At 45.0% G+C, this 24,555-nt stretch overlaps 1 protein-coding gene across 11 annotated transcripts in view; it reads left to right on the top strand.

The window, feature by feature from the left end:
• ARSG (arylsulfatase G) overlaps positions 1–22,595 on the top strand; it is a 240,054-nt gene extending 217,459 nt beyond the window's left edge. For 8 of the 11 annotated variants that reach the window (XM_029599301.1, XM_029599300.1, XM_029599306.1 and 5 more), the window contains 3 exons: positions 20,890–20,997; positions 21,104–21,194; positions 22,043–22,595. In XM_029599301.1, coding sequence (XP_029455161.1) covers positions 20,890–20,997; positions 21,104–21,194; positions 22,043–22,341 — 498 coding nt within the window. In that variant the 3' untranslated portion in view covers positions 22,342–22,595. The remainder of the gene's footprint in view (positions 1–20,889; positions 20,998–21,103; positions 21,195–22,042) is intronic. The other 3 variants (XM_029599302.1, XM_029599311.1, XM_029599305.1) reach the window with 1 other exon arrangement.
• The last annotated feature ends 1,960 nt before the right edge of the window (positions 22,596–24,555 follow it).

Here is a 24,555-nt window from a genome sequence, read left to right as displayed (position 1 = left end):
TCAGATCTGTCCCCAGATCTTCTGAATGCGGGACTCTGGAAGAAACACCTTGCCCTGAGCTGTATCGAACCAGACACTCAGATACTCCAGGAACTGAGAAGGCTGCAGGTTGCACTTGGCTAAATTCACTATCCATCCCAGGTGCTGCAGTAACTGAATCGCCCTGCTCGATACCACCTGTCTCTCTGCATCCAACTTGGTTCAGATTAGCCGCAGCCACCACCACCACCATCACCTTTGAAAAGGTCCTGAGCTCCGTGGCCAAGCGGAAAGGCAATGCCTGAAACTGGTAATGATGGCCTAAAACCGCAAAGCACAAGTAACGCTATGCTGTTTGCAAATTGGAATGTGTAGGAATGCTTCCAAGAGGATTAGAGAAGTAAGAAACCCTCCCCTCTGTACCACCATGATGACTAATGTTAAGGTTTCCATTCAATAATGGGTAACCTGAAGGGCTTGATTAACTCCCTTTAGATCTAGAATAGGTGGAAAGGAGCCCTCCTTCTTGGGGACCATGAAGTAAATGGAAAAATGGCCTGTGCCTTCCTGATCTTTTGGAACCGGAGCCATGGCCTTCAGAACGAGCAGCCTCTGCAACGTGGCCTGAACCATTGCCCACTTTTCGGTGGAATGACAAGGGGAAACCATAAAAGCATCTGAGAAAGGATGGATAAGTTTCAAGGCGTACCCGTTGCGCACCACTTCCAAGACCCACTGGTTAGAAGTGATGTGGGCCCACCTCCAATAAAAGTGAAACAAGTGACCGCTTATCTCCAGAACTGGAGGATGGACCCCCAAAACTTCATTGGGATGATCAAGGAGCTCCAGAGGGCACTGTCTTTATCTGGCTTCTATGCTTGAAAGGACTGAGACCTGGCAAAAGAGCGGGACCTCTGATTACTCAAACTTCTGGAAGAGCGAAAATGCCAAGCACCTCTTCGCTGATGAAAACCGGGGTATAGATTTCCTGTCCTTGGGTAACAGAGGAAATTTGGACTCTCCCCATCGATCCGCCTTCTTTTCCAATTCCTCTCCAAACAAGAAGCACTCCTTAAAGGGCAACTTAGTAAGTTTGGACTTTGAAATAATATCCGCAGACCAGTTCCTTAACCAAAGTAATCTTCGAGCAGCTGTACACACCAAATCATAATCTGCATTTGCCAAGAACGCAGCTCCCGGCTCCAGGTATGGGCCATTCTCGCCCAAAGCCTCCTGAGCCTTCTAGGCTAATTGCAATCCGGCCTTGGCCACCATTCAACAGCACACAGAGATTTGGAGATTCATAGCCACTGCCTTAAAGGCCTGTTTCAAAATCACCTCTATTTTGCAATCCTGGGCATCTTTTAAAGCTGCACCTCCTTCGACCAGAATGGTGGTACATTTGTCACTGCACAGACCAGGTCATCCACCTTGGGAAACTGCTCTGCTCCTTAGCTTTAAGGTCCATAGGGTACAAACTCGCCAATGAGCGACCAACTTTAAAATTAGCCTCAGGTGAACTCCATTCCAAATTGATCAATTCTTGAACAGCCTTGTGTAGAGGAAAAAACCAGGATGCCTTCCGCAAACTAACCATCACAGGATTCTTCTTCAGATCCTGAGACCCTGCAAGAAAGGCCTCCTCACACCCCAGGGCCTTCAGGATCTGTAAAATCAAACCCGACATCTTATCCCTGTGAAAGAGCAGAAGCATTGACCTGTGCGGCTCTGCATCTGGGGGAATCTCTCCATCCTCCAAAAACACTTCGTTGGAATCCCCTATTGAGGATCCCGACTCTTCCCAGGAGTCTCCTGAAGGTTCTGTGTCCTCACCTTCTCCCCCAACACACCTTCTCTACTTTACCCATCTGGGGGAGAGACGAAGACTCCTTTGACCGCTTCTGTCATCCTGAGGGGGAGACCGCTGATGCAGGTGATCCTGAGACTCCACCCGGGACTCTTTCTACCCCTTACAAAAAGCTTGCAGGCCTAAAAATTCCACCTATGACATGGTGGAAAGATCCATTCCCTGATAAGGTAAAACCACTTCCAAGCTCCCTCCTATGGGAATTGGCAAGAGAGGAACTGTGGCAAATTCCCCCGCAGAGACATCTCCTTGAGCCTCCACACACTTCTGGCAAATGCTGAGTGATCTCCTGGGGTTAATTATCCACATATGACAGGCAGAGCAGGCACGCAACTTTTTCCTGCACTGCTTTCCCAATGCCATTTCTCCCCCTTGCACGCTTCAGTAGCAGTCTGCAGCCCAAAATGGCATCTGCCTCATGGTTCCTGTACTGCCACAGCACTCTGACCAGCTTCACAACTATTGCTCCGGCCCCTGTTCGCAATACGGCTCGACTCGGCCTCTTAATCCTGCCTGTCCTCGGTGCAATCACTGCTGTTGCCTTTGCTGGCAAGGGCTTTCTTTCTTGGGCAAGGGATAGAAGGACATGACAGAAGGAGAGGAAGAGAGACAATTAACAAGGCTAAGCCCAAGGCTCCCTTACCCTTTGGCACTCTCCCTACAGGAACTTTCCCTCTGTCAAGAAGAGGAGGGTAGGGCATCAGCCTTCACCTCACTCCCATCCTATATTGCCAGAGGGAGGGAGGGAACAAAGGCTATCAGCACAGGAGGTCAGAACAGCCTGTTCAATCCTGGCAGACCAAAGTCCACAAGCAAGGATGCTTGTCCACCACCTGCTAGTGACAGAGAAATACTGGCTGGTTGATGTCTGTGGTGAGCTATATGAGAGAGGGATATCAGCACATTGTCATTCTCTGTCTCCACCTGCTGGTTGGAGTGAACAACCCACTGGTGTGGACTGGCTTGCCTGGATGAAGAGGAAATGCATTTACTTTGTGTCACTGTCAGAGACCTTGCCCAGAAGTTAGATGCAGTCGTCAAAACTTTAACAGTAGTTTGACCCCCCCCCCCCCAGCCTATTCCCTAGATTGGTTAAAACTGGACCCTTATAATGCAGATGACAAGGGAAAAATAATTTTCTGTTGTGGAATTGCTGCCTATCTATAGAGATTTGTCTCCAGAAGAATTACCTGCATTTTAGGAGAGGCATAAAGATGTGGCTGCTCCATAGGGCTTTTTACCAATGCTTTTCTTCTTGGCTGCTGCAGTCTGTCATCAGCTCTTTTATCCTTGGCATTTTTTTTTTGTCTGATTTGGAGAATCAGAGCATGGCTAATTTTTATCTGAAGTTATTATGCTGTTTGGTATTTTGGAGAATGCATTATGATTGCTTTTTAGATATATTTTACAATGTTCAGTACTGTATTGATATTCATTTTGAGGTGAATTTTAAAAGGGATGCGCACGCCAAAATAGAGAGATGTGCACGCATGGAGGACATGAGTGTGTCCATCTGATTTTAAAAGCCGCCTACATGTGCGCTCATCTCACTTCGAATGGAAAAGGGGTGTGGTGTGCTTCTGGGCATTCCAGGGCAGGGCCAGGAAATATACACACAAGTACTTATGCACTTGGGCGAGCACCCAGGTCTAGAGCTGTGTAGCTTTACTTCTGCTATGGAGAAGGTGTGAGGTAGAAAAACAAAAACAAGCATCCCTGAGGGGTTTAAGCGGTCTGGAGCTAACTGAGGAGAATGCAGGCTAAAGAACCAGGGGGGTATGGAGGATGTAGCTCAACACTGGACGAACTGGTGAAACTAGTCATGGACATGCGCCTGTTATAAAATTTCCCCAGTTATGCAGCTCATACCCAGATGTGCGCGGCTGTGTGTCCCCACTTATAAAATTGGGCACACATATATGCGTTCCTAGACTATTGTAAAACATAGGCGTGCCCATTTGAAAGTTACTGCCCCTGCTTTTTAAATATTTTCATGATGTGTCGTATGGATTATGTTTTTGAGCTGCATTAACTTTAGCATATTGTGATGTATTGTATTGTGTTTATATTGTTTTTATCTATATTGTGTGTGATTTAGTTTTTACGGTAACATACAAAGAAGGTAATAATATAGCACCACTAATGTATATATAATCCCACAGCAAACCAAGAAAATGGTACTGATTTAAATCTTTAATACAAATCAAAATTACTTAAATACATTTTACAAATACAAATTAGCTATCACATCAATGTTAAAAACATCCCAAAGGATTGCAAACATCCCCCTTAATATCCCCACCCTATATTTAACAACCCCCCACCCTATATTCATCAACCCAACTAGGAACCTAGTTTCGACGAACAAGATTAGTCATCTTCTTCAGGGGACCCCACCCTATTAAAATATCACCCAACATAAAGTCGCCTTACACCATAGATATCACAACATTTAAATACAGCACATCTTTTCATAAACATCTGCATATATCTTGTTATGGTTTCCCTCATGCACCAGAGAATCCTGGTGCATGCAAGTTGCTACTGCTCCTTAATTGGAGCGGACTGGGAGGGAACTGGGGATGGCTGCGATGCATCGCTGCGCAAATTTTGCATAATTCTACTCCCCCCCCCCCCCCCCCCCTTGAGTGTGCTGCATGTTGCGGAGGTGGACACTTGGCCCGAGGTGGTGTTGGCTCTACCCATGGGGGAAGCCCCCACGGGTCCCCACCATCAGGAGGCGAGGCCAAACGGGAAGTGGAGGCCGACTGGAGCTTCCCCAATACCAGCCCTCGTTCCCCGCAAGTTGAGCCCTTGGGTACCGGGGCCAGCTGGTCTTAGGCAGGCCTCCGCATGGTTGATCCCGGAGAGAGTGTCCAAGGCAGGGTGCCAGGAAGCAGCGGAGACAGAGGGTCTGAAGGAGAAAAGTCAAAGACAAGGCCAAGTTCCAGAAGCCCGGACAGACTGAAGCAGGCAGCTGAAGTCAAGGTCAGGTTCAAACTGAAGTCAGGGCAGGCGGCTGAAGACAAGGTCAGGTTTGAGCGAGAGTCAAAACCAAGGAATCCGTCCAAAGGGTAGCGGGAGCAGGAAGCTGGAACAGGAACAGGTACAGGTACTGGAACAGGAACATGAACATGAACGCTGGAACAGGAACACGAACAAGCAGCAACTAAGCACACGACAGGAAGCATGGAGTCGTGTTGCCAAGGTAAGCTCTGACTGTCAGACTTGCCTTAAATAGTCCCAGACCGATGACATCATCGGAAAGGGCCGGCAGCCTTTGCCTGCCAGGGGCCCTTTCAATGAACTAGAGAAGCGCACACGTGCGCCTAGGGGAACTGGATGCGAGGAGCAGGTGGCGGCGGCATCTCCGCCGAGGTCCAAGGACTGCCGGCGAAAAGGAGAGCTGCGCCGGGGGCACCCCCTCTGCATTGCCGGGGACCGCCCCCGGCATGGCGGCGCATGCCGGGTAAGGAAGGCCGGTTGCGGGCTCTGCGGCTGCCGTTGTAACACCATGCACATGTGCGCGCAGCCCACCAATTTTATAACATGCGTGCGTCAGCGAGCACATGTTATAAAATCGATGTGTCCATGTGTGCAGGCCGGGAAGCACGCACGCATATATTAAAATCTACTCCACTGTGTTTGAGCCTAGATGCTGCCTGCGGTGGTAGAAATATAGGGCCAGATTTTAAAAGCTCTAAGTGCGTAAATCCAGTGCGTAAAGGGTGTTACGTGCACCAGGCCTATTTTATAAAGGCCCAGCGACGAGCGTAAAGCCCCGGGATGCGTCTATCTCCCGAGGCTTTAAAAAAGGGGTGGTCCAGAGCCATTTGCCGCTGTGCCGGGTGATCACATGCCAGCAGGCTGCCGGTGTGCACAACCTGCGCCTGCCTGGAGGCGGTCGCAGAAGGTAAAATAAAATTTTAGGGGGGTTTAGGATAGGGCTGGGGGGATAGGTTAGGGGAAGGGGTGAGAAGGTTAGATTAGGGGGAAGGAAGCGGCCTAGGAGGGAACGGGTGAAGCCCGCAGGCGTCGGCGTGCACCCCCTTGTACAAGCCGACCCCCGATTTTATTACATGCATGCATCTGCGCGCGCATGTTATAAAATCGGGCGTCCATGTGTACGCGCCGGGTAGCGTATGCACATGTACGCCCGCGCGCTTCTTTGAAAATCTACCCCATAGAATGCATACGCCGACGTTTTTTGGAATGGTTTGTTTTCCAGCAAAAGTGGCACTAGATGGAAGCCAATGATTTGAGGCTGCATGGGAAAATTATGGAAAGTTTTGGTAGAAGCTTATGACTGAGGATGGGTTGTCGGGAGAAAGTGGTGCTTTAGATGAAGTGTAATATATATATATAAGGAAAGGTGTAGAACTTATTGATTTATAGCGTGTAAGAGCAATTTTGCTGAGTTCAACACCTGTAAAACTTGAGGGATACCATAAGAAGACATATGCAGATGTTTATGAAAAGATGTGCTGTATTTAAATGTTGTAATATCTATGGTGTAAGGTGACTTTATGTTGGGTGATATTTTAATAGGGTGGGTACCCCTGAAGAAGACGACTAATCTTGTTCGTCGAAACTAGGTTCCTAGTTGGGTTGTTGTATATAGGGTAGGGGGTTATTGAATATAGGGTGGGGATATTAAGAGGATGTTTGCAATCCTTTGGGATGTTTTTAACATTGATGTGATAAATAAATTTATAAATGAAAATTAGCTAAGGAATTTTGATATGTATTAAAGATTTAAATCAGTACTGTTTTCTTGGTTTGTTGTGGGATTATTTAGTTTTTAGACACATTTTGCTGGAGGGCACCTTTTTGTCAAGGGTGCATCCATGTCTGTCCATTTGTATGCATAGTGGAAGCCAAAAACTGCTGAACAGTTGTTGCTGAAATTCAGCACTAGAGATCAGAAGGAAACATTGCCATGGAACTGTAATTTTAGTTTGAATTGGTGCAAAATTACAATCACCTGACAACTTTTACTGTCAATCCCCTGTTCTGACTTTCACTTTGGACAAGGAAGGGAACCACATCTTTGTGCAATGCTTGTGATGTGCACTTTCCAATTTGTTATTATGTCATTGTAAATGTCTATGAGCTCATGTTGGAGCAGCAATCCACAAATGAAAATTAAAGAAAAGTAAACTATGGTACATCATCTCTAGATTATTCTGAAACTGGTCCAATAAATGAATCACATCATACAAAGAATCCACAATGGCACTAAAACACAGTAATCTCTATTTCACCAGGGTTTGTTTCTCACATAATGCATCCAAGGCCAAGAATTACACATTTTTGAAAAGTGTAATATTAATTCTGCAATAGTTATTGCTACTATTTCTCCTTTTGGTTTGCTTTTTAATGATTACAAACATTTTTTTTGCAGCAATGTCATCTTGCATTTTTGCAATTAACATAACAGTAGAGAAAAATATCCTCTGCTATTGTCATTTCAGTAGTTTTCCATCTGTCCACAGCAGCCAGTGCAGTAATAATTAACAGAAAAATTGTACCTTGCTGACATTCTAAAAACATTTTTTTTAATAGTTGTGAAAGCTGACTACTCATGTACCATCCAAGCTGGTCACTAGCTTGCTTCCAGTTTAATCAAATAAACACGATTTTGTCAGCCCATGCGTAAAGAATGCAGCATAGTGATAATCCATGCCAAGCCCTTGGAGTTGCTGTAGTGTATTAAAAGATTCTGGTGGTGGAAACTTAAAAACATCCGTGAAAGCATGAAACAGCAGGTGAAGTCGCCTCTCACCTGAATCATGTCTGAATGCTGAATGCATCACAAACCAGTATTTCTCATATGTTCATCGGCTGTGCAGTAGATCAGGGTTTCCCAAATGTGACATAAATTTTTATGCATTGAAGACTCAGTATATATAAAAATGTTTCTCATGGATATTCATTGTAGGTCTCCTGAAAACCTGACTTGGTAGTGGTCACCAAATCAGGTTTGGGAAGTCCTAGGCTTGATCGTTTCTACTTAGTAGCAGTAGATATGAGATACAGCCCTCATGGGGGCAGTAGGTCTGCCGACACCCAAACCTTACTCTAGAAAAGGCACTGCAAGTAGCAGAGGCTTGTTGCCACGGTACCCAGAGAAGCCACGATGGCCTAAGAGCTAGTGGTTCCAACAGCCAGTAGCACAGATCCGGCAGGACTTTTCACCTCAACCGCAAACATCAACAGGACCGCCATGAGAAAGGGGCCATTTTGCCAGAGACTGTCCCTGCAGGAAAGATGAGCCAATGAACTTAATTTCATGGCCCCACATTATTGTAATTTTGTAGATGTACCCAACAAGGAAGTTGCTACATTTGTGATTTCTGTGGAGTTAAAGGGTTCTGCAACCCAGGCATTAGTGAACTTTGGGAGTATGAAAAGCCTGATTCGAAGAGAGTAGTGAAACAGATTCAGATTGTCTGTGCACCCACTCATAAGAAAGGTCATTGTCTCAACTTGGCTTTTATTCATTTTTCAGGTTTTTCTCTGGATAATTACCGGTGTCACTTCTACTGAGATTCCATAGAGTGAAGACTTCCTCATCTCCTTCTTACTCACTCCTTCGTGTAATAAATATATGCCCACCAGTGATACCACAACTATCCTGAAGTGGGGTCATGTAGATTCTCAATCACTAGCATCTGAATTAATACCCTTGTTGGAAAATAACAACTGTAATTGTCCTGAGGAATTTCTAGAACATTGGAATACCTCAGTAACATCCACCCTTGATAAACTCATACCCTTGAAGCCTTTTTCTAGGAAAAGAGCCAAATTGGCCCCATGGTTTAATACAATCTAAAAAAAAAATGTAAGCTGAGGAGGTTAGAGAGAAGGTGACATCGGTACCAACTCAATAAACTTATTTAATTCCAATATTTCCACTTACCAAGATGCAATTAATGAAGCAAAAAAAGCTTATATTTACTCTAAATCTTCCAATGTATTCAACAACCCCAAAGAATTATATTTCTCTATTAAGAAGGTTATCAATCTTAGCTCAAACTGTTACGCGCCCTGTCTGCGCCCGGCCTGCGCACGGGCCTGCTCACCTCGCTAGCTCTTCTGCAGGTCATGGATCGGCCTCCCCAGCAGCAGCCGCGAGCTCCTCCAGGCCTCGGTGTCCCACGGCGGCGGTCGCCGGGCCTTCCACTGCGCACTAGGGCTCACACCAGAGTTTGGCCATGCCCCTACGCAAGCGCGCAGACTGCCTGGCCTCTTGTTGGGCCAGGGGCGGATCCTAGCTCCACGGCGCACCCTGATTGAACGTTCAATATAAGGAAGTCCCTGCCTGCACTTCCTTGCCTTGGCAATTGGGTTGGCACTGCATGTGTACTAGTTTGCCTCTGTGTTCACAGTCTTGTTCCAGCGTCCTTCTGTTCCAGCGCCTGTCTGTCCTGTTTCCCCAGGTAGTACCCTCGGACTGTCTCTGGTACTGACCTCAGCCTGCTCCTTGACCATTGTATCCGCTGCCTGGATCCTGACCTCTGCCTGCCTTGTGACCTCATCTGACCTCCGGAACCTGACCCCTGCCTTGTTGACTACTCCTCGGACTGATCCTCGGATTCTGACCTCGACTGCCATTGACCACATATCCTGATTCTGGCTCTGTCCCTTGCCTTGTCATCGCCTACACTGTTCTGGTCTTCCTTGCTCTACCAGACCTACAGCTTAGAGTCCGACCGTGCTCCCTTGCTGTTCGTGGGCATGCTTCTCTGCTACCTCTCCGGGAGACCCTGCGAGGCCCACCTCAGTCCAAGCAGCCCGGGTCCCTACAGGCTCCACGAAGGGGAACCGCAGGCTTCCAGTGCCAAATATTCTACCCTAGCTGCTCCGCTCACCGCCATGACCAAGAAAGGGGCTAACACTCGTGTGTGGACTCCCAAAGCACAAGCCATCTTTCAGACGCTAAAAGCAGCTTTCTATTCTGGTCCTTGTCTTCAGCATCCAGATCCAAGACGTCCATTTGTTGTCAAAGTCGACACCTCTGCAATTGGAGCAGGAGCCGTCTTAAGTCAGTTTTCTCCAAAGGGAAATTTATACCTTGTTCATTCTACTCACACAAGTTCTCTCCTACAGAGCAGCACTACACCGTTGGTGACCGAGAACTTCTCGCCGTCCAGGTGGCGCTCCAAGAGTGGCACCCCTGGTTGGAAGGGGTGCAACACAAATTTACCATTTTCACCCACCATAAGAATCTTGAGCACCTTAAAGAAGCTCAAATCTTGAATCCTAGACAAGCTCGATGGGCGCTCTTCTTTGAACGGTTCAATTTCGTTCTACGTTATCGCCCAGCTTCCAAGAACCTCTGTGCTGATGCACTCTCAAGATCCTTTGAACTAGAGGATGTTCCTGTTGTTCCCAGACACATCATAGATCCTGCCTGCGTATCCCTTGCCGTGACCACTACAGTTCCAGTTGGGAAAACAGTCGTTCCACGTAGATTATGTGAACGAGTTCTGAAATGGGCCCATGATTCCAAGGTGGCAGAACACCCGGGTCATACCAGGACCCTAGAGATGTTGCGGAGATATTACTGGTGGCCCAACATGGTGCAAGACTCTCGTAGCTATGTAGATTCATGTCCCGTCTGCTCCCAACACAAGCCACCTATCGGACAGCCTTGGGGCTTATTCCAACCACTTCCAGCTCCTACCGAGCCATGATCCAGCATCTCAACGGAGTTCATCACAGACCTGCCTCCGTCCCAGAACAATACCGTAATCTGGGTCATCATCGACCCTTTTTCGAAAATGAGTCACTTCATTCCCTTGCCGGGCCTCCCATCGGCCCCAGAACTAGCCAAGTTGTTCCCTGAAACGCATTTTACGTCTCCATGGACTCCCAATGGAAATTATATCTGACTGAGGACCACAGTTTGCCGCCAGGTATTGGCGCTCCCTATGCAAAAAGTTTAACATTGCCTTGAATTTCACGTAGGCCTATCACCCACAGGCCAATGGTCAAGCTGAAAGGACCAACCGAACCTTGAAAACTTTCCTCCGTTCCTATGTGAATGACCAGCAGGACAACTGGTCTGATCTGCTACCCTGGGCTGAGCTGTTGCACAATACCCACATCACTGCTGCCACCGATGTATCTCCGTTCTCCGTGGTATTTGGACGACAACCTCGGCTGCCACTTCCAGTTCCTCTGACTGTTCCATCTCCAGCTGCACAATCCATGGCCCACACCATTCGTCAGGTGTGGAATCAAGTCAAAGAACGCCTTACACAGGCTGCTGAGCACTCCAAGCATACTTCTGATGCCCATAGACGTTCCGCTCCACTCTTCCGTCGTGGTCAAAAGGTTTGGTTAAGCACCCGACACATAAGGTTGAGACTTCCTTCTCATCACCTGGCTCCCAAGTACATTGGCCCGTTTCCAGTGCTTTGAAGAGTGGGAGCAGTGTCTTATCAGCTCCAGCTACCTCGTGCCATGGGCATCCACAACACATTCCATGTCTCTCTGTTGAAGCCTTTGGTCCTCTCCTGGCCCTCTCGTAGAGATCCTTCACCTTCGTAGATCTCTACGGAACCAGACTCGTCACTCCAGGTAAGAGAGGTCCTCGATGTCCGTTGGCGTCGAGGTAGATGGGAATATCTCTTAGCCGGTTACGGGGCTGAGAGGAACTCATGGGAACCCTCCCACAACATTTTTGATAAAGAGCTCCTCAGAACTTTCCATAGGCCCTATCCTGAAAAGCCACGGCTGCATAGAGGGAGGCCTAGAAGGGGGGTACTGTTACACGCCTCGACCGTGCCCAGCCCGTACCTGCTCACCTCACTAGCTCCTCTGCAGGTCACGGGTCGGCCTCCCCAGAGGCAGCCGCAAGCTCCTCCAGGCCTCGGCATCCCATGGCAGCGGTCGCCGGGCCTTCCACTGTGCACCAGGTCTCACGCCGGAGTTCGGCGTCGCCAATGGCATTGGCCACACGCCTATGCGCACCCGCACACAGACCGCCCGACCTCTTGTAGGGCCAGGGGCAGGTCCTAGCTCCACGGCGCGCCCTGATTGAATGTTCAATATAAGGAAGTCCCTGCCTGCACTTCCTTGCCTTGGCAATCGGGTCGGCACTGCATGTGAACTAGTTTGCCTCCGCGTTCACAGTCTTGTTCCAGTCTTGTTCCAGCATCCTTCTGTTCCAGCGTCTATCTGTCCTGTCTCCCCACGTAGTACCCTCGGACTGTCTCTCTGATACTGACCTCGGCCTGCTCCTTGACCATTCTGTCCGCTGCCTAGATCCTGACCTCTGCCTGCCTTGTGACCTCGTCTGACCTCCGGAACCTGACCCCTGCCTCGTTGACTACTCCTCGGACTGATCCTCGGATTCTGACCTTAACTACCTGATTCTGGCTCTGTCCCTTGCCTTGTCATTGCCTACACTGTTCTGGTCTTCCTTGATCCACCAGATCTACAGCCTAGAGTCCGACCGTGCTCCCTTGCTGTTCATTGGCACGCTTCTCTGCTACCTCTCCGGGAGTCCCTGCGAGGCCCACCTAAGTCCAAGCGGCCCGGGTCCCTACAGGCTCCACCCGGGGGGACCGCGGGCTTCCAGTGGTGAAGCACATCCTAGCATCTGTCTCCTCATGTGCTCCGCCCCCTGGGGGCAGGTGCCTCCTGGTCCCTTCCAGGGAGCCGTTCTCCACTGCTCCAGAACAAGGGTCCACCTCCAAGCGCAACACAAACTCCTCTGCTTTGTCCCCTGCACTCCATGGAATGAACATTGCAGAGACATTTGCTTTATATTTTAATGACAAGACTGCAACTGTGAAAAATACTTTTCTGAACACGGTCAATGATAACCTTGACAATATAATTTCTGACAGTCCAGTTTGGGAACATTTCAACCTGTTTCTGAATCAGATACCATACATATTATCAATAATATGAACTCTTCCTCCAGCCCTCTTAACCCTTGTCCTACAGCACCCCTGAAAATACTTAGGTCCAATATAGCTTTTATCATTCCAATTTCATCAACTCCTCTCTAAAATATGGTTCCCTTCCTGACTCTTTGAAATAAGCATCAGTCCGCACTATAATTAAAAAAAAAAAAAAAAAAAAAGCTTCTGCCAACCCAATACTTTTTTCTAGTTTCTAGCCCATTTCTTCTTTGCCTTTCATGGCAAAAATTTTAGAAACAGTTATTCTTCACCAGCTTAGTGGCTTTCTTGTCTCGAATAACATACTCAACTAATACCAATTTGGTTTTAGAAAGCACCATAGCTTTGACACAGTGAGATGGGGCTTTGATCAGGGTACAGCTTTTCTCTTATGTCTTCTTGAAATTTCTTCTGCTTTCAACACAGTAGCTCACCAAATTCTTTTTTCTAGACTGCGCTTTTTTGAATTACTTGGTTCTGTTCTATCCTGGTTCACCTCATACCTCTCCAATAGAACCCAAAAGTCCATATTCATTCCCATTCCTCCTCTTGGGTTTCCCTTGGTTCTGGTGTCCCCAGGGTTCTGTGTTTTCAGCAGCCCTGTTCAATATTTACCTAACAACTTTATGCCGGCTCCCAGCCAATCTTGGGGTCAATTACAAACTTTATGCTGATGACATACAGTTATTTTTTCTCCTTAAAGAAACATGGGCTAAGACAGAATCATTTCTTCTTTCCTGTCTTACAACTATACAAGGATGGCTTAATCAAAATAAATTAGCTCTCAAAATTTCAAAACCTGGAATTATCATTTTGCCACATTTCCCAATTCCAAATACTCCAACTAACTTTCAATTTGATAATCAGACCATTCTCAAAATGTCAGTAACCTCAGAGTCATCATTGATCCTGCCCTTTCCATGCATGAGCATATCAGAATGGTCACTCAATCTTCCTGTTACAAATTAAGACTTCTTCGCCATCTCAAACCACTCCTCAACCCCATTGATTTTTGCTGTGTTCTACGATCACTTTTATTTTGTAGGACTGACTACTGTAACTCTCTCCTCATTGGCCTCCCAGCATACACTATTCTTTCACTATAAACTATACAGAACTCTGTAGCCAGGCTCCTCACAGGAATTCCAGCTCCTAATTAGATCACTCCTGTACTTGAATCCCTCCATTGGCTCCCAATATCATACGACATTCAGTACAAATTGGCCATGATCATTCATTCTTCCATTCATAAAATTCACTCTTCCTGGATCTCATCTGTATTAAAAATCCATGCCCTTTTAGATCATTAAGATCTTCAAATCAAACTCTCCTCGATGTTCCTTCCCCCAAAATTGCCCATCTTGACATAACAAGAGAACATGTGTTTTTTTCAGCAGGCCCACTTCTCTGGAATACCTTACTGTGTTAATATTTTCTTTCAGGTCTTTCCTCCCTCAGGTGACCCCCCCTAGAAAGTGGCTGTGTGCTAGTTGCATGACCTTCTGATGATATAGTTTGGGAACTAGGAGTTGTTTATTGATTCCCCTTCAACACTTCCCTTTGTAACTTGATTCCACAGGATTTTGAAAATAATTGGGGAAACTCCAGGAAAGAAACTTCTTTAAAAAAGCACTAAAAACATAATTATTCAAAACAGCATTCTGTAATCAGGCTAGCAACATATAGTCTCCCTGAAATCTTTCAACCTTAGCCTCTTTCAGTGTACATAATTCTTTGTCAGCAAAACAATACTAACTTGGATTGTATTCCTAACATTTTAAGCTTTATTGTAATATTGCTTTTTAACTGTCACCTATTATATGTGCTTTATTGTACCCCACCCTGAACGTAGGAAGGGTGGGTAACAAATCTTTTACAATAAATTGACTACAGAAAAATCATGACCCTGGCATGTATCCAGGGGGAATAACGGCAGTATCCTACAAACCAAGTACAACCGAAGACCCTGGTCAGCTAGGACCAAATAGAACATAAGAAATTGCCATGCTGGGTCAGACCAAGGGGCCATCAAGCCTAGTATCCTGTTTCCAACAGAGGCCAAACCAGGCCACAAGAACCTGGCAATTACCCAAACACTAAGAAGATCCCATGCTACTGATGCAATTAATAGCAGTGACTGTTCCCTAAGTAAACTTGATTAATACCCATTAATGGACTTCGCCTCCAAGAACTTATCCAAACCTTTTTTGAACCCAGCTACACTAACTGCATTAACCACATCCTCTGGCAAACAAATTCCAGAGCTTTATTGTGCGTTGAGTGAAAAATAATTTTCTCCGATTAGTCTTAAATGTGCTACTTGCCAACTTCATGGAATGCCCCCTTCTATTATTCAAAAGTGTAAATAACCGAGTCACATCTACTCGTTTAAGACCTCTCATGATCTTAAAGACCTCTATCATATGCCCCCTCAGTCGTATCTTCTCCAAGCTGAACAGCCCTAACCTCTTCAGCCTTTCTTCATAGGGGAGCTGTTCCATCCCCTTTATCATTTTGGTTGCCCTTCTCTGTACCTTCTCCATCGCAACTATATCTTTTTTGAGATGCGGTGACCAGAATTGTACACAGTATTCAAGATGCGGTCTCATCATGGTGCGATTATAGAGGCATTATGACATTTTCTGTTTTATTAACCATTCCCTTCCTAATAATTCCTAACATTCTGTTTGCTTTTTTGACTGCTGCAGCACACTGAGCCGATGATTTTAAAATATTATCCATTATGATGCCTAGATCTTTTTCCTGGATGGTAGCTCCTAATATGGAACCTAACATCGTGTAACTACAGCAAGGGTTATTTTTCCCCTATATGCAACACCTTGCACTTGTCCACATTAAATTTCATCTGCCATTTGGATGCCCAATCTTCCAGTCTTGCAAGGTCCTCCTGTAAATTATCACAGTCCACTTGTGATTTAACTACTCTAAATAATTTTGTATCATCCGCAAATTTGATAACCTCACTCATCTTATTCCTTTCCAGATCATTTATGTATATATATTGAAAAGCACCTGTCCAAATACAGATACCTGAGGCACTCCACTGTTTACCCTTTTCCACTGAGAAAATTGACCATTTAATCCTACTCTCTGTTTCCTGTCTTTTAACCAGTTTGTAATCCACGAAAGGACATCGCCTCCTATCCCATGACTTTTTAGTTTTCGTAGAAGCCTCCCATGAGGGACTTTGTCAAACGCCTTCTGAAAATCCAAATACACTACATCTACCGGTTCACCTATATCCACATGTTTATTAACCCCTTCAAAAAAATGAAGCAGATTTGTTAGCCAAGACTTCCTTAGGTAAATCCATGTTGACTGTGTTCCATTAAACCATGTCTTTCTATATGCTCTACGATTTTGATCTTAAGAATAGTTTCCACTATTTTTCCCAGCACTGAAGTCAGGCTCACTGGTCTATAGTTACCCGGATCGCCCCTGGAGCCTTTTTTAAATATTGGGGTTACATTGGCCACCCTCCAGGCATCAGATACAATGGATGATTTTAATGTTAGGTTACAAATTTTAACTAATAGATCAGAAATTTCATTTTTTAGTTCCTTCAGTACCCTAGGATGCATACCATCTGGTCCAGGTGATTTGCTACTCTTTAGTTTGTCAATCTGGCCTACTACATCTTCCAGGTTCACAGTGATTTCGTTCAGTTCGTCTGACTCATCACCCCTGAAAACCATCTCCGGAACTGGTATCTCCCCAACATCCTCATTAGTAAACACAGAAGCAAGGTATTCATTTAGTCTTTCTGCAATAGCCTTATCTTCCCTAAGAGCCCCTTTAACCCCTCGGTCATCTAATGGTCCAACCGACTCCCTCACAGGTTTTCTTGCTTCGGATACATTTTAAAAAGTTTTTATTATGAGTTTTTGCCTCTATGGCCAACTTCATTTCAAATTCTCTCTTCACCTGTCTTATCAATGTTTTCCACTTAACTTGACAATGCTTATGTTTTATCCTATTTTTTAAGATTGTTACTTCTTACAATTTTTGAAGTCCTGATGTTACATTTACCCAGTCAATATTGGAGTAATTGAAATCTCCCATTATTATTGCACTGCCAAATTGGTTTGCTTCCCTGATTTCTCTTAGCATTTCATCATCTGTCTGACCATTTTGTCCAGGTGGACGGTAATATACTCCTATCACTATACTCTTACCCAACACACATGGGATTTCTACCCATATAGATTCTACTGAGCATTTAGTCTCTTGTATGATCTTTATCCTGTTGGACTCTATACCCTCCCGAACATAAAGTGCCACACCCCCACCAAGTTGATCCTCCCTATCATTGTGATATAATGTGTACCCTGATATAGCACTGTCCTATTGGTTATCCTCCTTCCACCAAGTCTCTGTGATGCCAATTATGTCAATCTCATCATTTGCTGCTATACACTCTAACTCTCCCATCTTACTTCTTAGACTTCTGGCATTGGCATACAGACATTTCAAAGTGTGTTTTTGTTTGTTTTAACAACCTGCTTTTCAGTTGTTTGGGATAATTCGGAAATCATTAGCTTCGGTGATTTTTTACATATAGGCATATGGACTATGTTTGCTTTAAATGGAATCTCTCTGTTGGGATGCCCCAACTCTCCTGTTTCATTAGTATCCTTCAAGGATACATTTCTCCGAACCATGCACTGCTGAGTGACTGTCGGCTTTCCCCCTTGTTCTAGTTTAAAAGCTGCTCTATCTCCTTTTTGAAAGTTAGTGCCAGCAGCTTGGTTCCACTCTGGTTAAGGTGGAGCCCATCCTTTCGGAAAAGTCTCCCTTTTCCCCAAACGTTTCCCCAGTTCCTTACAAAGCTGAATCCCTCTTCCCTGCACCATCGTCTCATCCACGCATTGAAACTCTGGAGCTCTACCTGCCTCTGGGGACCTGCATGTGGAACAGGAAGCATTTCAGAGAATGCCACCCTGGAGGTTCTGGATTTCAGCTTCCTACCTAAAATCCTAAATTTGGCTTCCAGAACCTCTCTCCCACATTTTCCTATGTTGTTGGTGCCCACATGTACCACGACAGCCGGCTCCTCCCCAGCACTGTCTATAATCCTATCTAGGTGACGCGTGAGGTCTGCCACCTTCGCACCAGGCAGGCAAGTTACCAGGCGGTCCTCACATCCACCAGCCACCCTGCTATCTACATTTCTAATAATCGAATCACCAACTATGATGGCCGGCCTAACCCTTCCCTCCTGGGCAGTAGCCCTGGGAGACTTGTCCTCAGTGCAAGAGGACAATAAATCACCTGGAGAGCAGGTCCTTGCTTCAGGATCACTTCTTGCTACACCAAGGTGATGTTCTCCTACTGTAAGGTTCTGTACTGACTTAAAAAAAAAAAGTCAATGAAGTCTCAAAATATAATACATACCCAATGCCTCGAGTGGATGAACTGATTGAGTGTCTAGGATCAGCCCAGTTCATTTCTACCATGGTCTGTTCAAAAGGGTATTGACAGGTGCCTCTCATGGCAGCAGTGAAGGAGAAGGCTGTATTATCGCTGCCAGAAGGGCTTTTCCATTTCACAGTCCTCCCTTTTGGATTCCAGGGCACCCCCACAATGTTTCAGCCCTTGGTTGACTACCTGCTCTATCCACATTAAGGGTATGCAGCTGCCTATTTGCATGATATCGTGGTGTACAGCCCAGATTGGAAGATGCATCTAAGCCAACTCCAGGCCATGCTAACCAGTCTGAGGAAAGCATGACTGACTGCCAACCCTAAGAAGAGCTTGCTGGGAGGGCAAGAAGTCCAGTATCTTGGCTCCACCCTCGGAAAGGCCAAGGTCCATCTACAGACCTGGAAAGTCAAGGTGATCACCCAGGTGCCAGACCCACAAACAAAAGCAAAAGTGAGAATGTTCCTAGGCCTCACGGGGTATTACAGAATATTTATCCCTAATTACTCAGAGAAAGAAGAGCCTCTCACAAAGCTGTTTTTGAAGAAAACACCAGAGAAGGTCTTGTGGTCAGCTGAAGCAGAGGAGACCTTCCAGGCTCTGAAAGAGGCATTGGGGCGGATTTTAAGAGCTCTGCTCGCGTAAATCCGCCCGGATTTACGCGAGCAGGGCCTTGCGCGCCTATTTTCCATAGGCCTGCCAGCGCGTGCAGAGCCCCGGGACTCGCGTAAGTCCCGGGGTTTTTCAAGGGGGGCGTGTCGGGCGGGGCCGATCGGCACGGCGTTTCGGGGGCGGGCCCGGGGGCGTGGTTTCGGCCCGGGGCAGTCCGGGGGCGTGGCCACGCCCTCCAGAACCGCCCCCAGGTCGCGTCTCGGCGCGCTAGCGGCCCGCTGGCGCGCGGGGATTTACTTCTCCCTCCAGGAGGCGTAAATCCCCCCGACAAAGGTGGGGGGGGTTTTTAGATAGGGCTGGGGGGTGGGTTAGATAGAGGAAGGGAATGGAGGCAGGCTGCGCGGCTTGGCGCGCGCCGGCTGCACAAAATCGGCAGCCTTGCGCGCGCCGATCCTGGATTTTAGCGGCTACACGCGTATCTACTAAAATCCAGCGTACTTTTGTTTGCGCCTGGTGCGCCAACAAAAGTACGCGAAGGCGCACTTTTTTAAAATCTACCCCATTATTTCTGAACTGGTCCTGATAAGTCCGGACTTCACCAAACCCTTCATGGTGCAGACCAATGCACTGGAAGTAGGCTTGGGAGCCTACTCTTAGTCCAAGAGGAGGATGGCCAAGAACATCCTGTGGCATACATTAGCCAGAAGCTGATGCAACGGGAGAAGCATTACTCATCAGTCAAGAAGGAGGCCTTATTTATTTATTTATTTATTTATAACTTTTCTATACTGAAGTTCAAATAACAGAGTTAATTATCACTCCGGTTTACATTGCAACCATAAAAAACAGTGACAAAGTTGTCTTACATAGAACAGGGGGAGAGAAAAACTTGGATACAGATTAAGCATGGGGAGTAACGTGTCAAAACTGGTAAGAACTGATAAGAGTTGGCTTTTTGGGGTAACAAGGTATTCCGAGGGAGGGGGTAGGAATGAGGGATTGAAGGGGGGGGTTGGAAGGTGGGGGGGGGGGGGGGGGGGGGGGGAGGGGTAGCGGAGGGTTACCATAGATTTAATGAAACTAATATACATATATTAAATAGCTTAGGCAGCGGAAGAAAAAGTGCTTAGGCACTTTTTAGGCCTTGGCAGTCAAAATGGGCCTTAGAGGCCTTGCGGTACTACCTGCTGGGTTGTAAGTTCACATTCATAATGGTCCGTCATCCACTCTTATAGATAAATGGAAATGAAGGCCAATACAAGGGTGAAGAGATGGTTCCTGGCCTTACAGCCCTTCATCTATAAAATATGAAGTAGAGCTGGAAAGGAAAACAATGCAGATTTCTTGTCCAGCCTATTCAGATGTGTTTGGTTTCTAACTGAACAGAAGTCCTTTGAGATCATTTTATATCCTTTTTGGGAAGAAATGTTCTTATGAATAGAACAAGGAAGGATCTGTATCAACATATGATTGTTCTGACTTGTTCCTTTGGTTCACTTGGGCGACATGGTGACATTTGTATTTGGGTTTATTACAAAGTAGCTGTAGAATTGTGGACACAAGTAGAATTATATGATCTCTATATCTGCCTACTTCATATTCTACAATCAGCTGCCACCCAATTACTGTAACCCACAGATATCTTTCAAATTTATCTCTATATGGCTCTAGAGTAGGTGTTCTCTAGCAAGTCGAGTTTTCAGAATATCCACAATGAATTTGCATGAAATAGATTTTCTGTAAACCTGATTGACTCGGTGTGTCCCCGAGAACTGGGTTAACAACCACTGCTGTAGAGTAGACAGTGTTGTGTTTCCAGAGAGGATCTCCCAGAAATCTTATCTAATTATCTATATAAGCAGAAAGGGATTTTTGGAATGCTAGAAAAATGAATACTGGATAACTGGAGACAATATATAGGATCAGTTCAAAGTCAGCACTACATTCTAATGGTTGTTTGGTGGCCATTGATAGATCAGGAAGCATAGAACTGAACAGGCAGCATCACAGCATGAGACCAAGTTGATGTTCCCTTATTGAGCACCGTGTTTGTATTTCTATTTCTTGCAGATGTCTGCTATTAAGTGCTTTGTTCCAGCAAATCAGGGTTTAGGAATTGTCTCTACAGCTGCAGATGCTTTTCTTGTGGATTACTGTACACTAGGTCTGGGACTTGATGTAAGGATGTAGAATTTTAAAGCAGCTTTAAGGGTTTGTTTTTTTTTAAGAGACTGGACTAGTTGTGGATGTTTGTTACAAGATGCATGTTTCTTTCTTTGGTTAGATTCTCTTCCACCCCAACAGTGGCGCTGCTGGAAAATATGGTGGCATTCAGACTGTTCGGATGGAGCAGTACAAGGCATTCTACGTGACAGGTAGGAACAAAAGCAGATGCCCTTGTTTGGCATGTAGGACAAATTTTTATTACATTTGCTTTACCAGCTGAAACATTCTTTTAAATAATACAAACAGAATATGAAATATTTTTACGTTTGTATTCCTGTTTTACTCCTGAAAAAATGTATTAAAAAGAAAATAATGCCCATCAGAATTGACATCAGAAAAATAAGATAATACCTAGTACTTTCAAGACAATAATCAAAGACAATCTGCTGGAGAAGCTGCAGGGATACAAATTGTGATTAGGAAGTCAGACAGCTAACATACTCCAGAAGATGTTGGCCATTTAATGTGAATTCTAAACAAGAGTGTAAAGCAGTTTCCCCCTTCATTATTTAGTTTCTGTGAAAATCTAAGCACAGATTAAAAAACGTGACAAGATTTGTACTAGATTAAAATCACTTTTAGTGACAAGCATGTATTTGTGGCATAAACTGGAATGATTGTCAGGGCTGTAGAATTTAACAGTAGCCTACAGCGTTCATTAGATACTGTCTCCACCTTTCATCATCTGTGGTTTAGTTACATGTTTAAGTGGGTGTCTTGATTACTATGTATTAGAACAACCTATAAAATTACCTGTATTTTAAGTCTCCACACTTAGCTGTAGTACATCGTTTAAGGCAATGCATATTTTTATCAACAAGCAGACTGTGTAACAACACAGGTGTGCGACAATTATGGGGAAATTAATTTTGATGTAATACTGCTAATAATCAGAATAGACTTGCAACATTTTATCCTAATAACAGACTTCAAGCTAATTAATTCCTAAATATTTCACTACAGTGACTGAGGCTATGTCATCTTTGTTTGTCTGTAGGCGGAGCAAAGGCCTGCGATGGGAGCCTAGGACCTGAAGTGCATCATGACCCTCCTTTAATATTTAATCTAGGTCAGAGTGTTCAGGAAGAAGTACCTCTCGACCGCAGTGCTGCAGAGTACCAGATTGTATCACCCAAAATAAAAAGGACTCTCTCTGCTATCCTTCAGGATATTGCTACAGACAATGTGTCTATGGCTGATTATTCTCAGGATCCATTGGTGACTCCTTGCTGCAATCCCCAGCACATAGTATGCCGATGTGAGCCCAGTAATGTCCAGCAGTTACAAGCTCTGTAGGCAGGCGTATCAATCCCTATAATGATTCTTTCTCAGAAAGAGAGCAGCCTACCAGAAGGACATTATTGGGCAGGAAAGGATCCTTATAAACATTAAAAGGTCAAAGATGGAACTAAGAAAACAAAGATGCTTTGGAGTGAGGAAACTCACACAACGATGACATTTGTACAATGTTCTCAACCTAGCTTGATGAACTCTCTGCCTGGGTAACATCAAGCTAGGTAGAGAGAACATTGTACAAATCTCATCTTTGTGTGTTTCCTCACTCGGACATCAAATCTTCACAGGAGTGCACTGTTCTGTTCGTATGGTCTCACTCTGCATGTCAAAGTGGCCCCTAACCCCTACACTACTACCTAAACCTCACCTCTAGATACTAGGTGGGCCTCCTATAGTAGCAGAAATAGCTGCTTATTATGGTGCCACCACCAGGGGCCCTCCTCCAATCCTTCCCCAGCCTAAAAATACCCAAAATGCAATTTGCAAAAAAAAAAAAATCGCAATTTGTGTTATGGGCATATTGCACAGCTTAACGCCAATGAAAAAGATGTAGTTATTTTCGGCATTAAAACTGTGCAAGATGGCTTTGCAAAGTGCGAAGCCAGCCCACTTTTCCAAAAATCCCGACCCAACTCCTCCCCTTTTAAAAATTAGCATAACACCATGCGTTCCGGTGCTTTTCACATGCGAAAAGGCCAGAATGCAAGTTGGAAAATAACCCCCTAAGATTCTTAGAGAGAGTCCAGCAGAGATACCCAGGTTCTTGTCCCTAATAGAACATCTTAGTTAAGTGGGATTGTTTTTTGAGTTCTTTCAAAATAAATGAAATCAGAAACACAAAAGTGCTAGTTACACAATTTAAAAAAAATAAATCATAAATTAAGATATACAGTTTTATAGGGAAGAAGGAAAAGATACAGAAAAGATGGAGGTGGGGGAAAAGAGAAACAATCTCTATTGTTAAATATCACTGCACATTCAGAGGCCAATATTTCAGCCAGTCATGTGCAGATAAAGTTAAACAGCTGACTCTGGCTAGACAGCCCAAATAAGATTGGTTAACATTATACTGGATATTCATCCTAAAGTTGCCTGCTGTTTGGCTGACCAGAGGTAATCAGGTAACTGGCAGGCTATTGCTGATTGGCGAGAGTGTCACTGTCTCTAAGGAACACTCCCAGGGCTGCCTCGTTTGTCTGTTAAATTTTGTAGGGTATAAGATTTGCCCAGACAAAATTTAGCCAAGCAGCAGGGTAGAAAAACAAACAGTAAGGTTTGTCCAGCTACCTCCCAAAGTTAGATGGGTAAAAACCTTTGAATATGGACCTTCCCATCATCTGATGCAAAATGGTTACCAGCTGTCTGAAGAAATAAACCATACTATGAAACTTCGCAGCTGGAAGTGCTTATAGGAAAATGGCTTCTGAAAGGGTTAAAAAGGTTCAACATCTGTGTATGCAGTAGCAAACAGCCAATGTTTTTCCAGCCATGAAGAGATTGTTTTGGCAGCTGCACAATACATTTCTTTCTGGTATTCTTGCAAGGTCTTATATCCATGGATAAGTACGAGTGAGAATAGCTGTGTCATCCTAATTTGAATTTCAAGATCAACTCCTTTTGTTTAAAAACATTAAAGAATTTTAGAGCCCATCTACACTATTGTCTTCCAGCCACCATTTCTAAATTCAAGCTAGTGAAATATATAAAACAAGATATTTAGTTACATATCTTAATAGGCCTTTTAGTATAAATTACAAGTACTAGTTAGCAGAACAAATTTTTTTTTTTACTTGTTCAAAGAATTGAAGAATCTTGTGTGAGATAGAACAGCCCTGGTTAATTACTACAGAAAGCTGTTATATCTGGCAATGCATTTCCTGTACTCTGAAATATCTTATTTAAAATAGGTCTTGAAATTAGAATCCTTAAACCACTCAGAAAATACATTAACTTTTCTTTCAATGTCCAACCTACTGAGTTGGCCAGACAGGGAATTCAATTTAATCACCGGATTACCTACAAGTTATAGGAGTGGAGTGGTAGCCTAGTGGTTAGAACAGCAGGCTGAGACTCCAAAGAAGCTAGGGTACAAATCTGTTGCTGCAGGAAAACATTTAGGGCCGGATTTTAAAAAGCATTTACACACTTAAAATTACAGGTAAATGGCATTTTAAAATTGCTGTGATAGATGTAAGCATGTTACATTTACACATA

This window comes from Rhinatrema bivittatum, chromosome 4, assembly GCF_901001135.1.
Source record: "Rhinatrema bivittatum chromosome 4, aRhiBiv1.1, whole genome shotgun sequence".
In the NCBI taxonomy this organism is placed as follows: Eukaryota; Metazoa; Chordata; class Amphibia; order Gymnophiona; family Rhinatrematidae; genus Rhinatrema; species Rhinatrema bivittatum.
The sequence above is the reverse complement of the archived record's forward strand: the minus strand, read 5'-3'. Positions and strand labels throughout refer to the sequence as shown.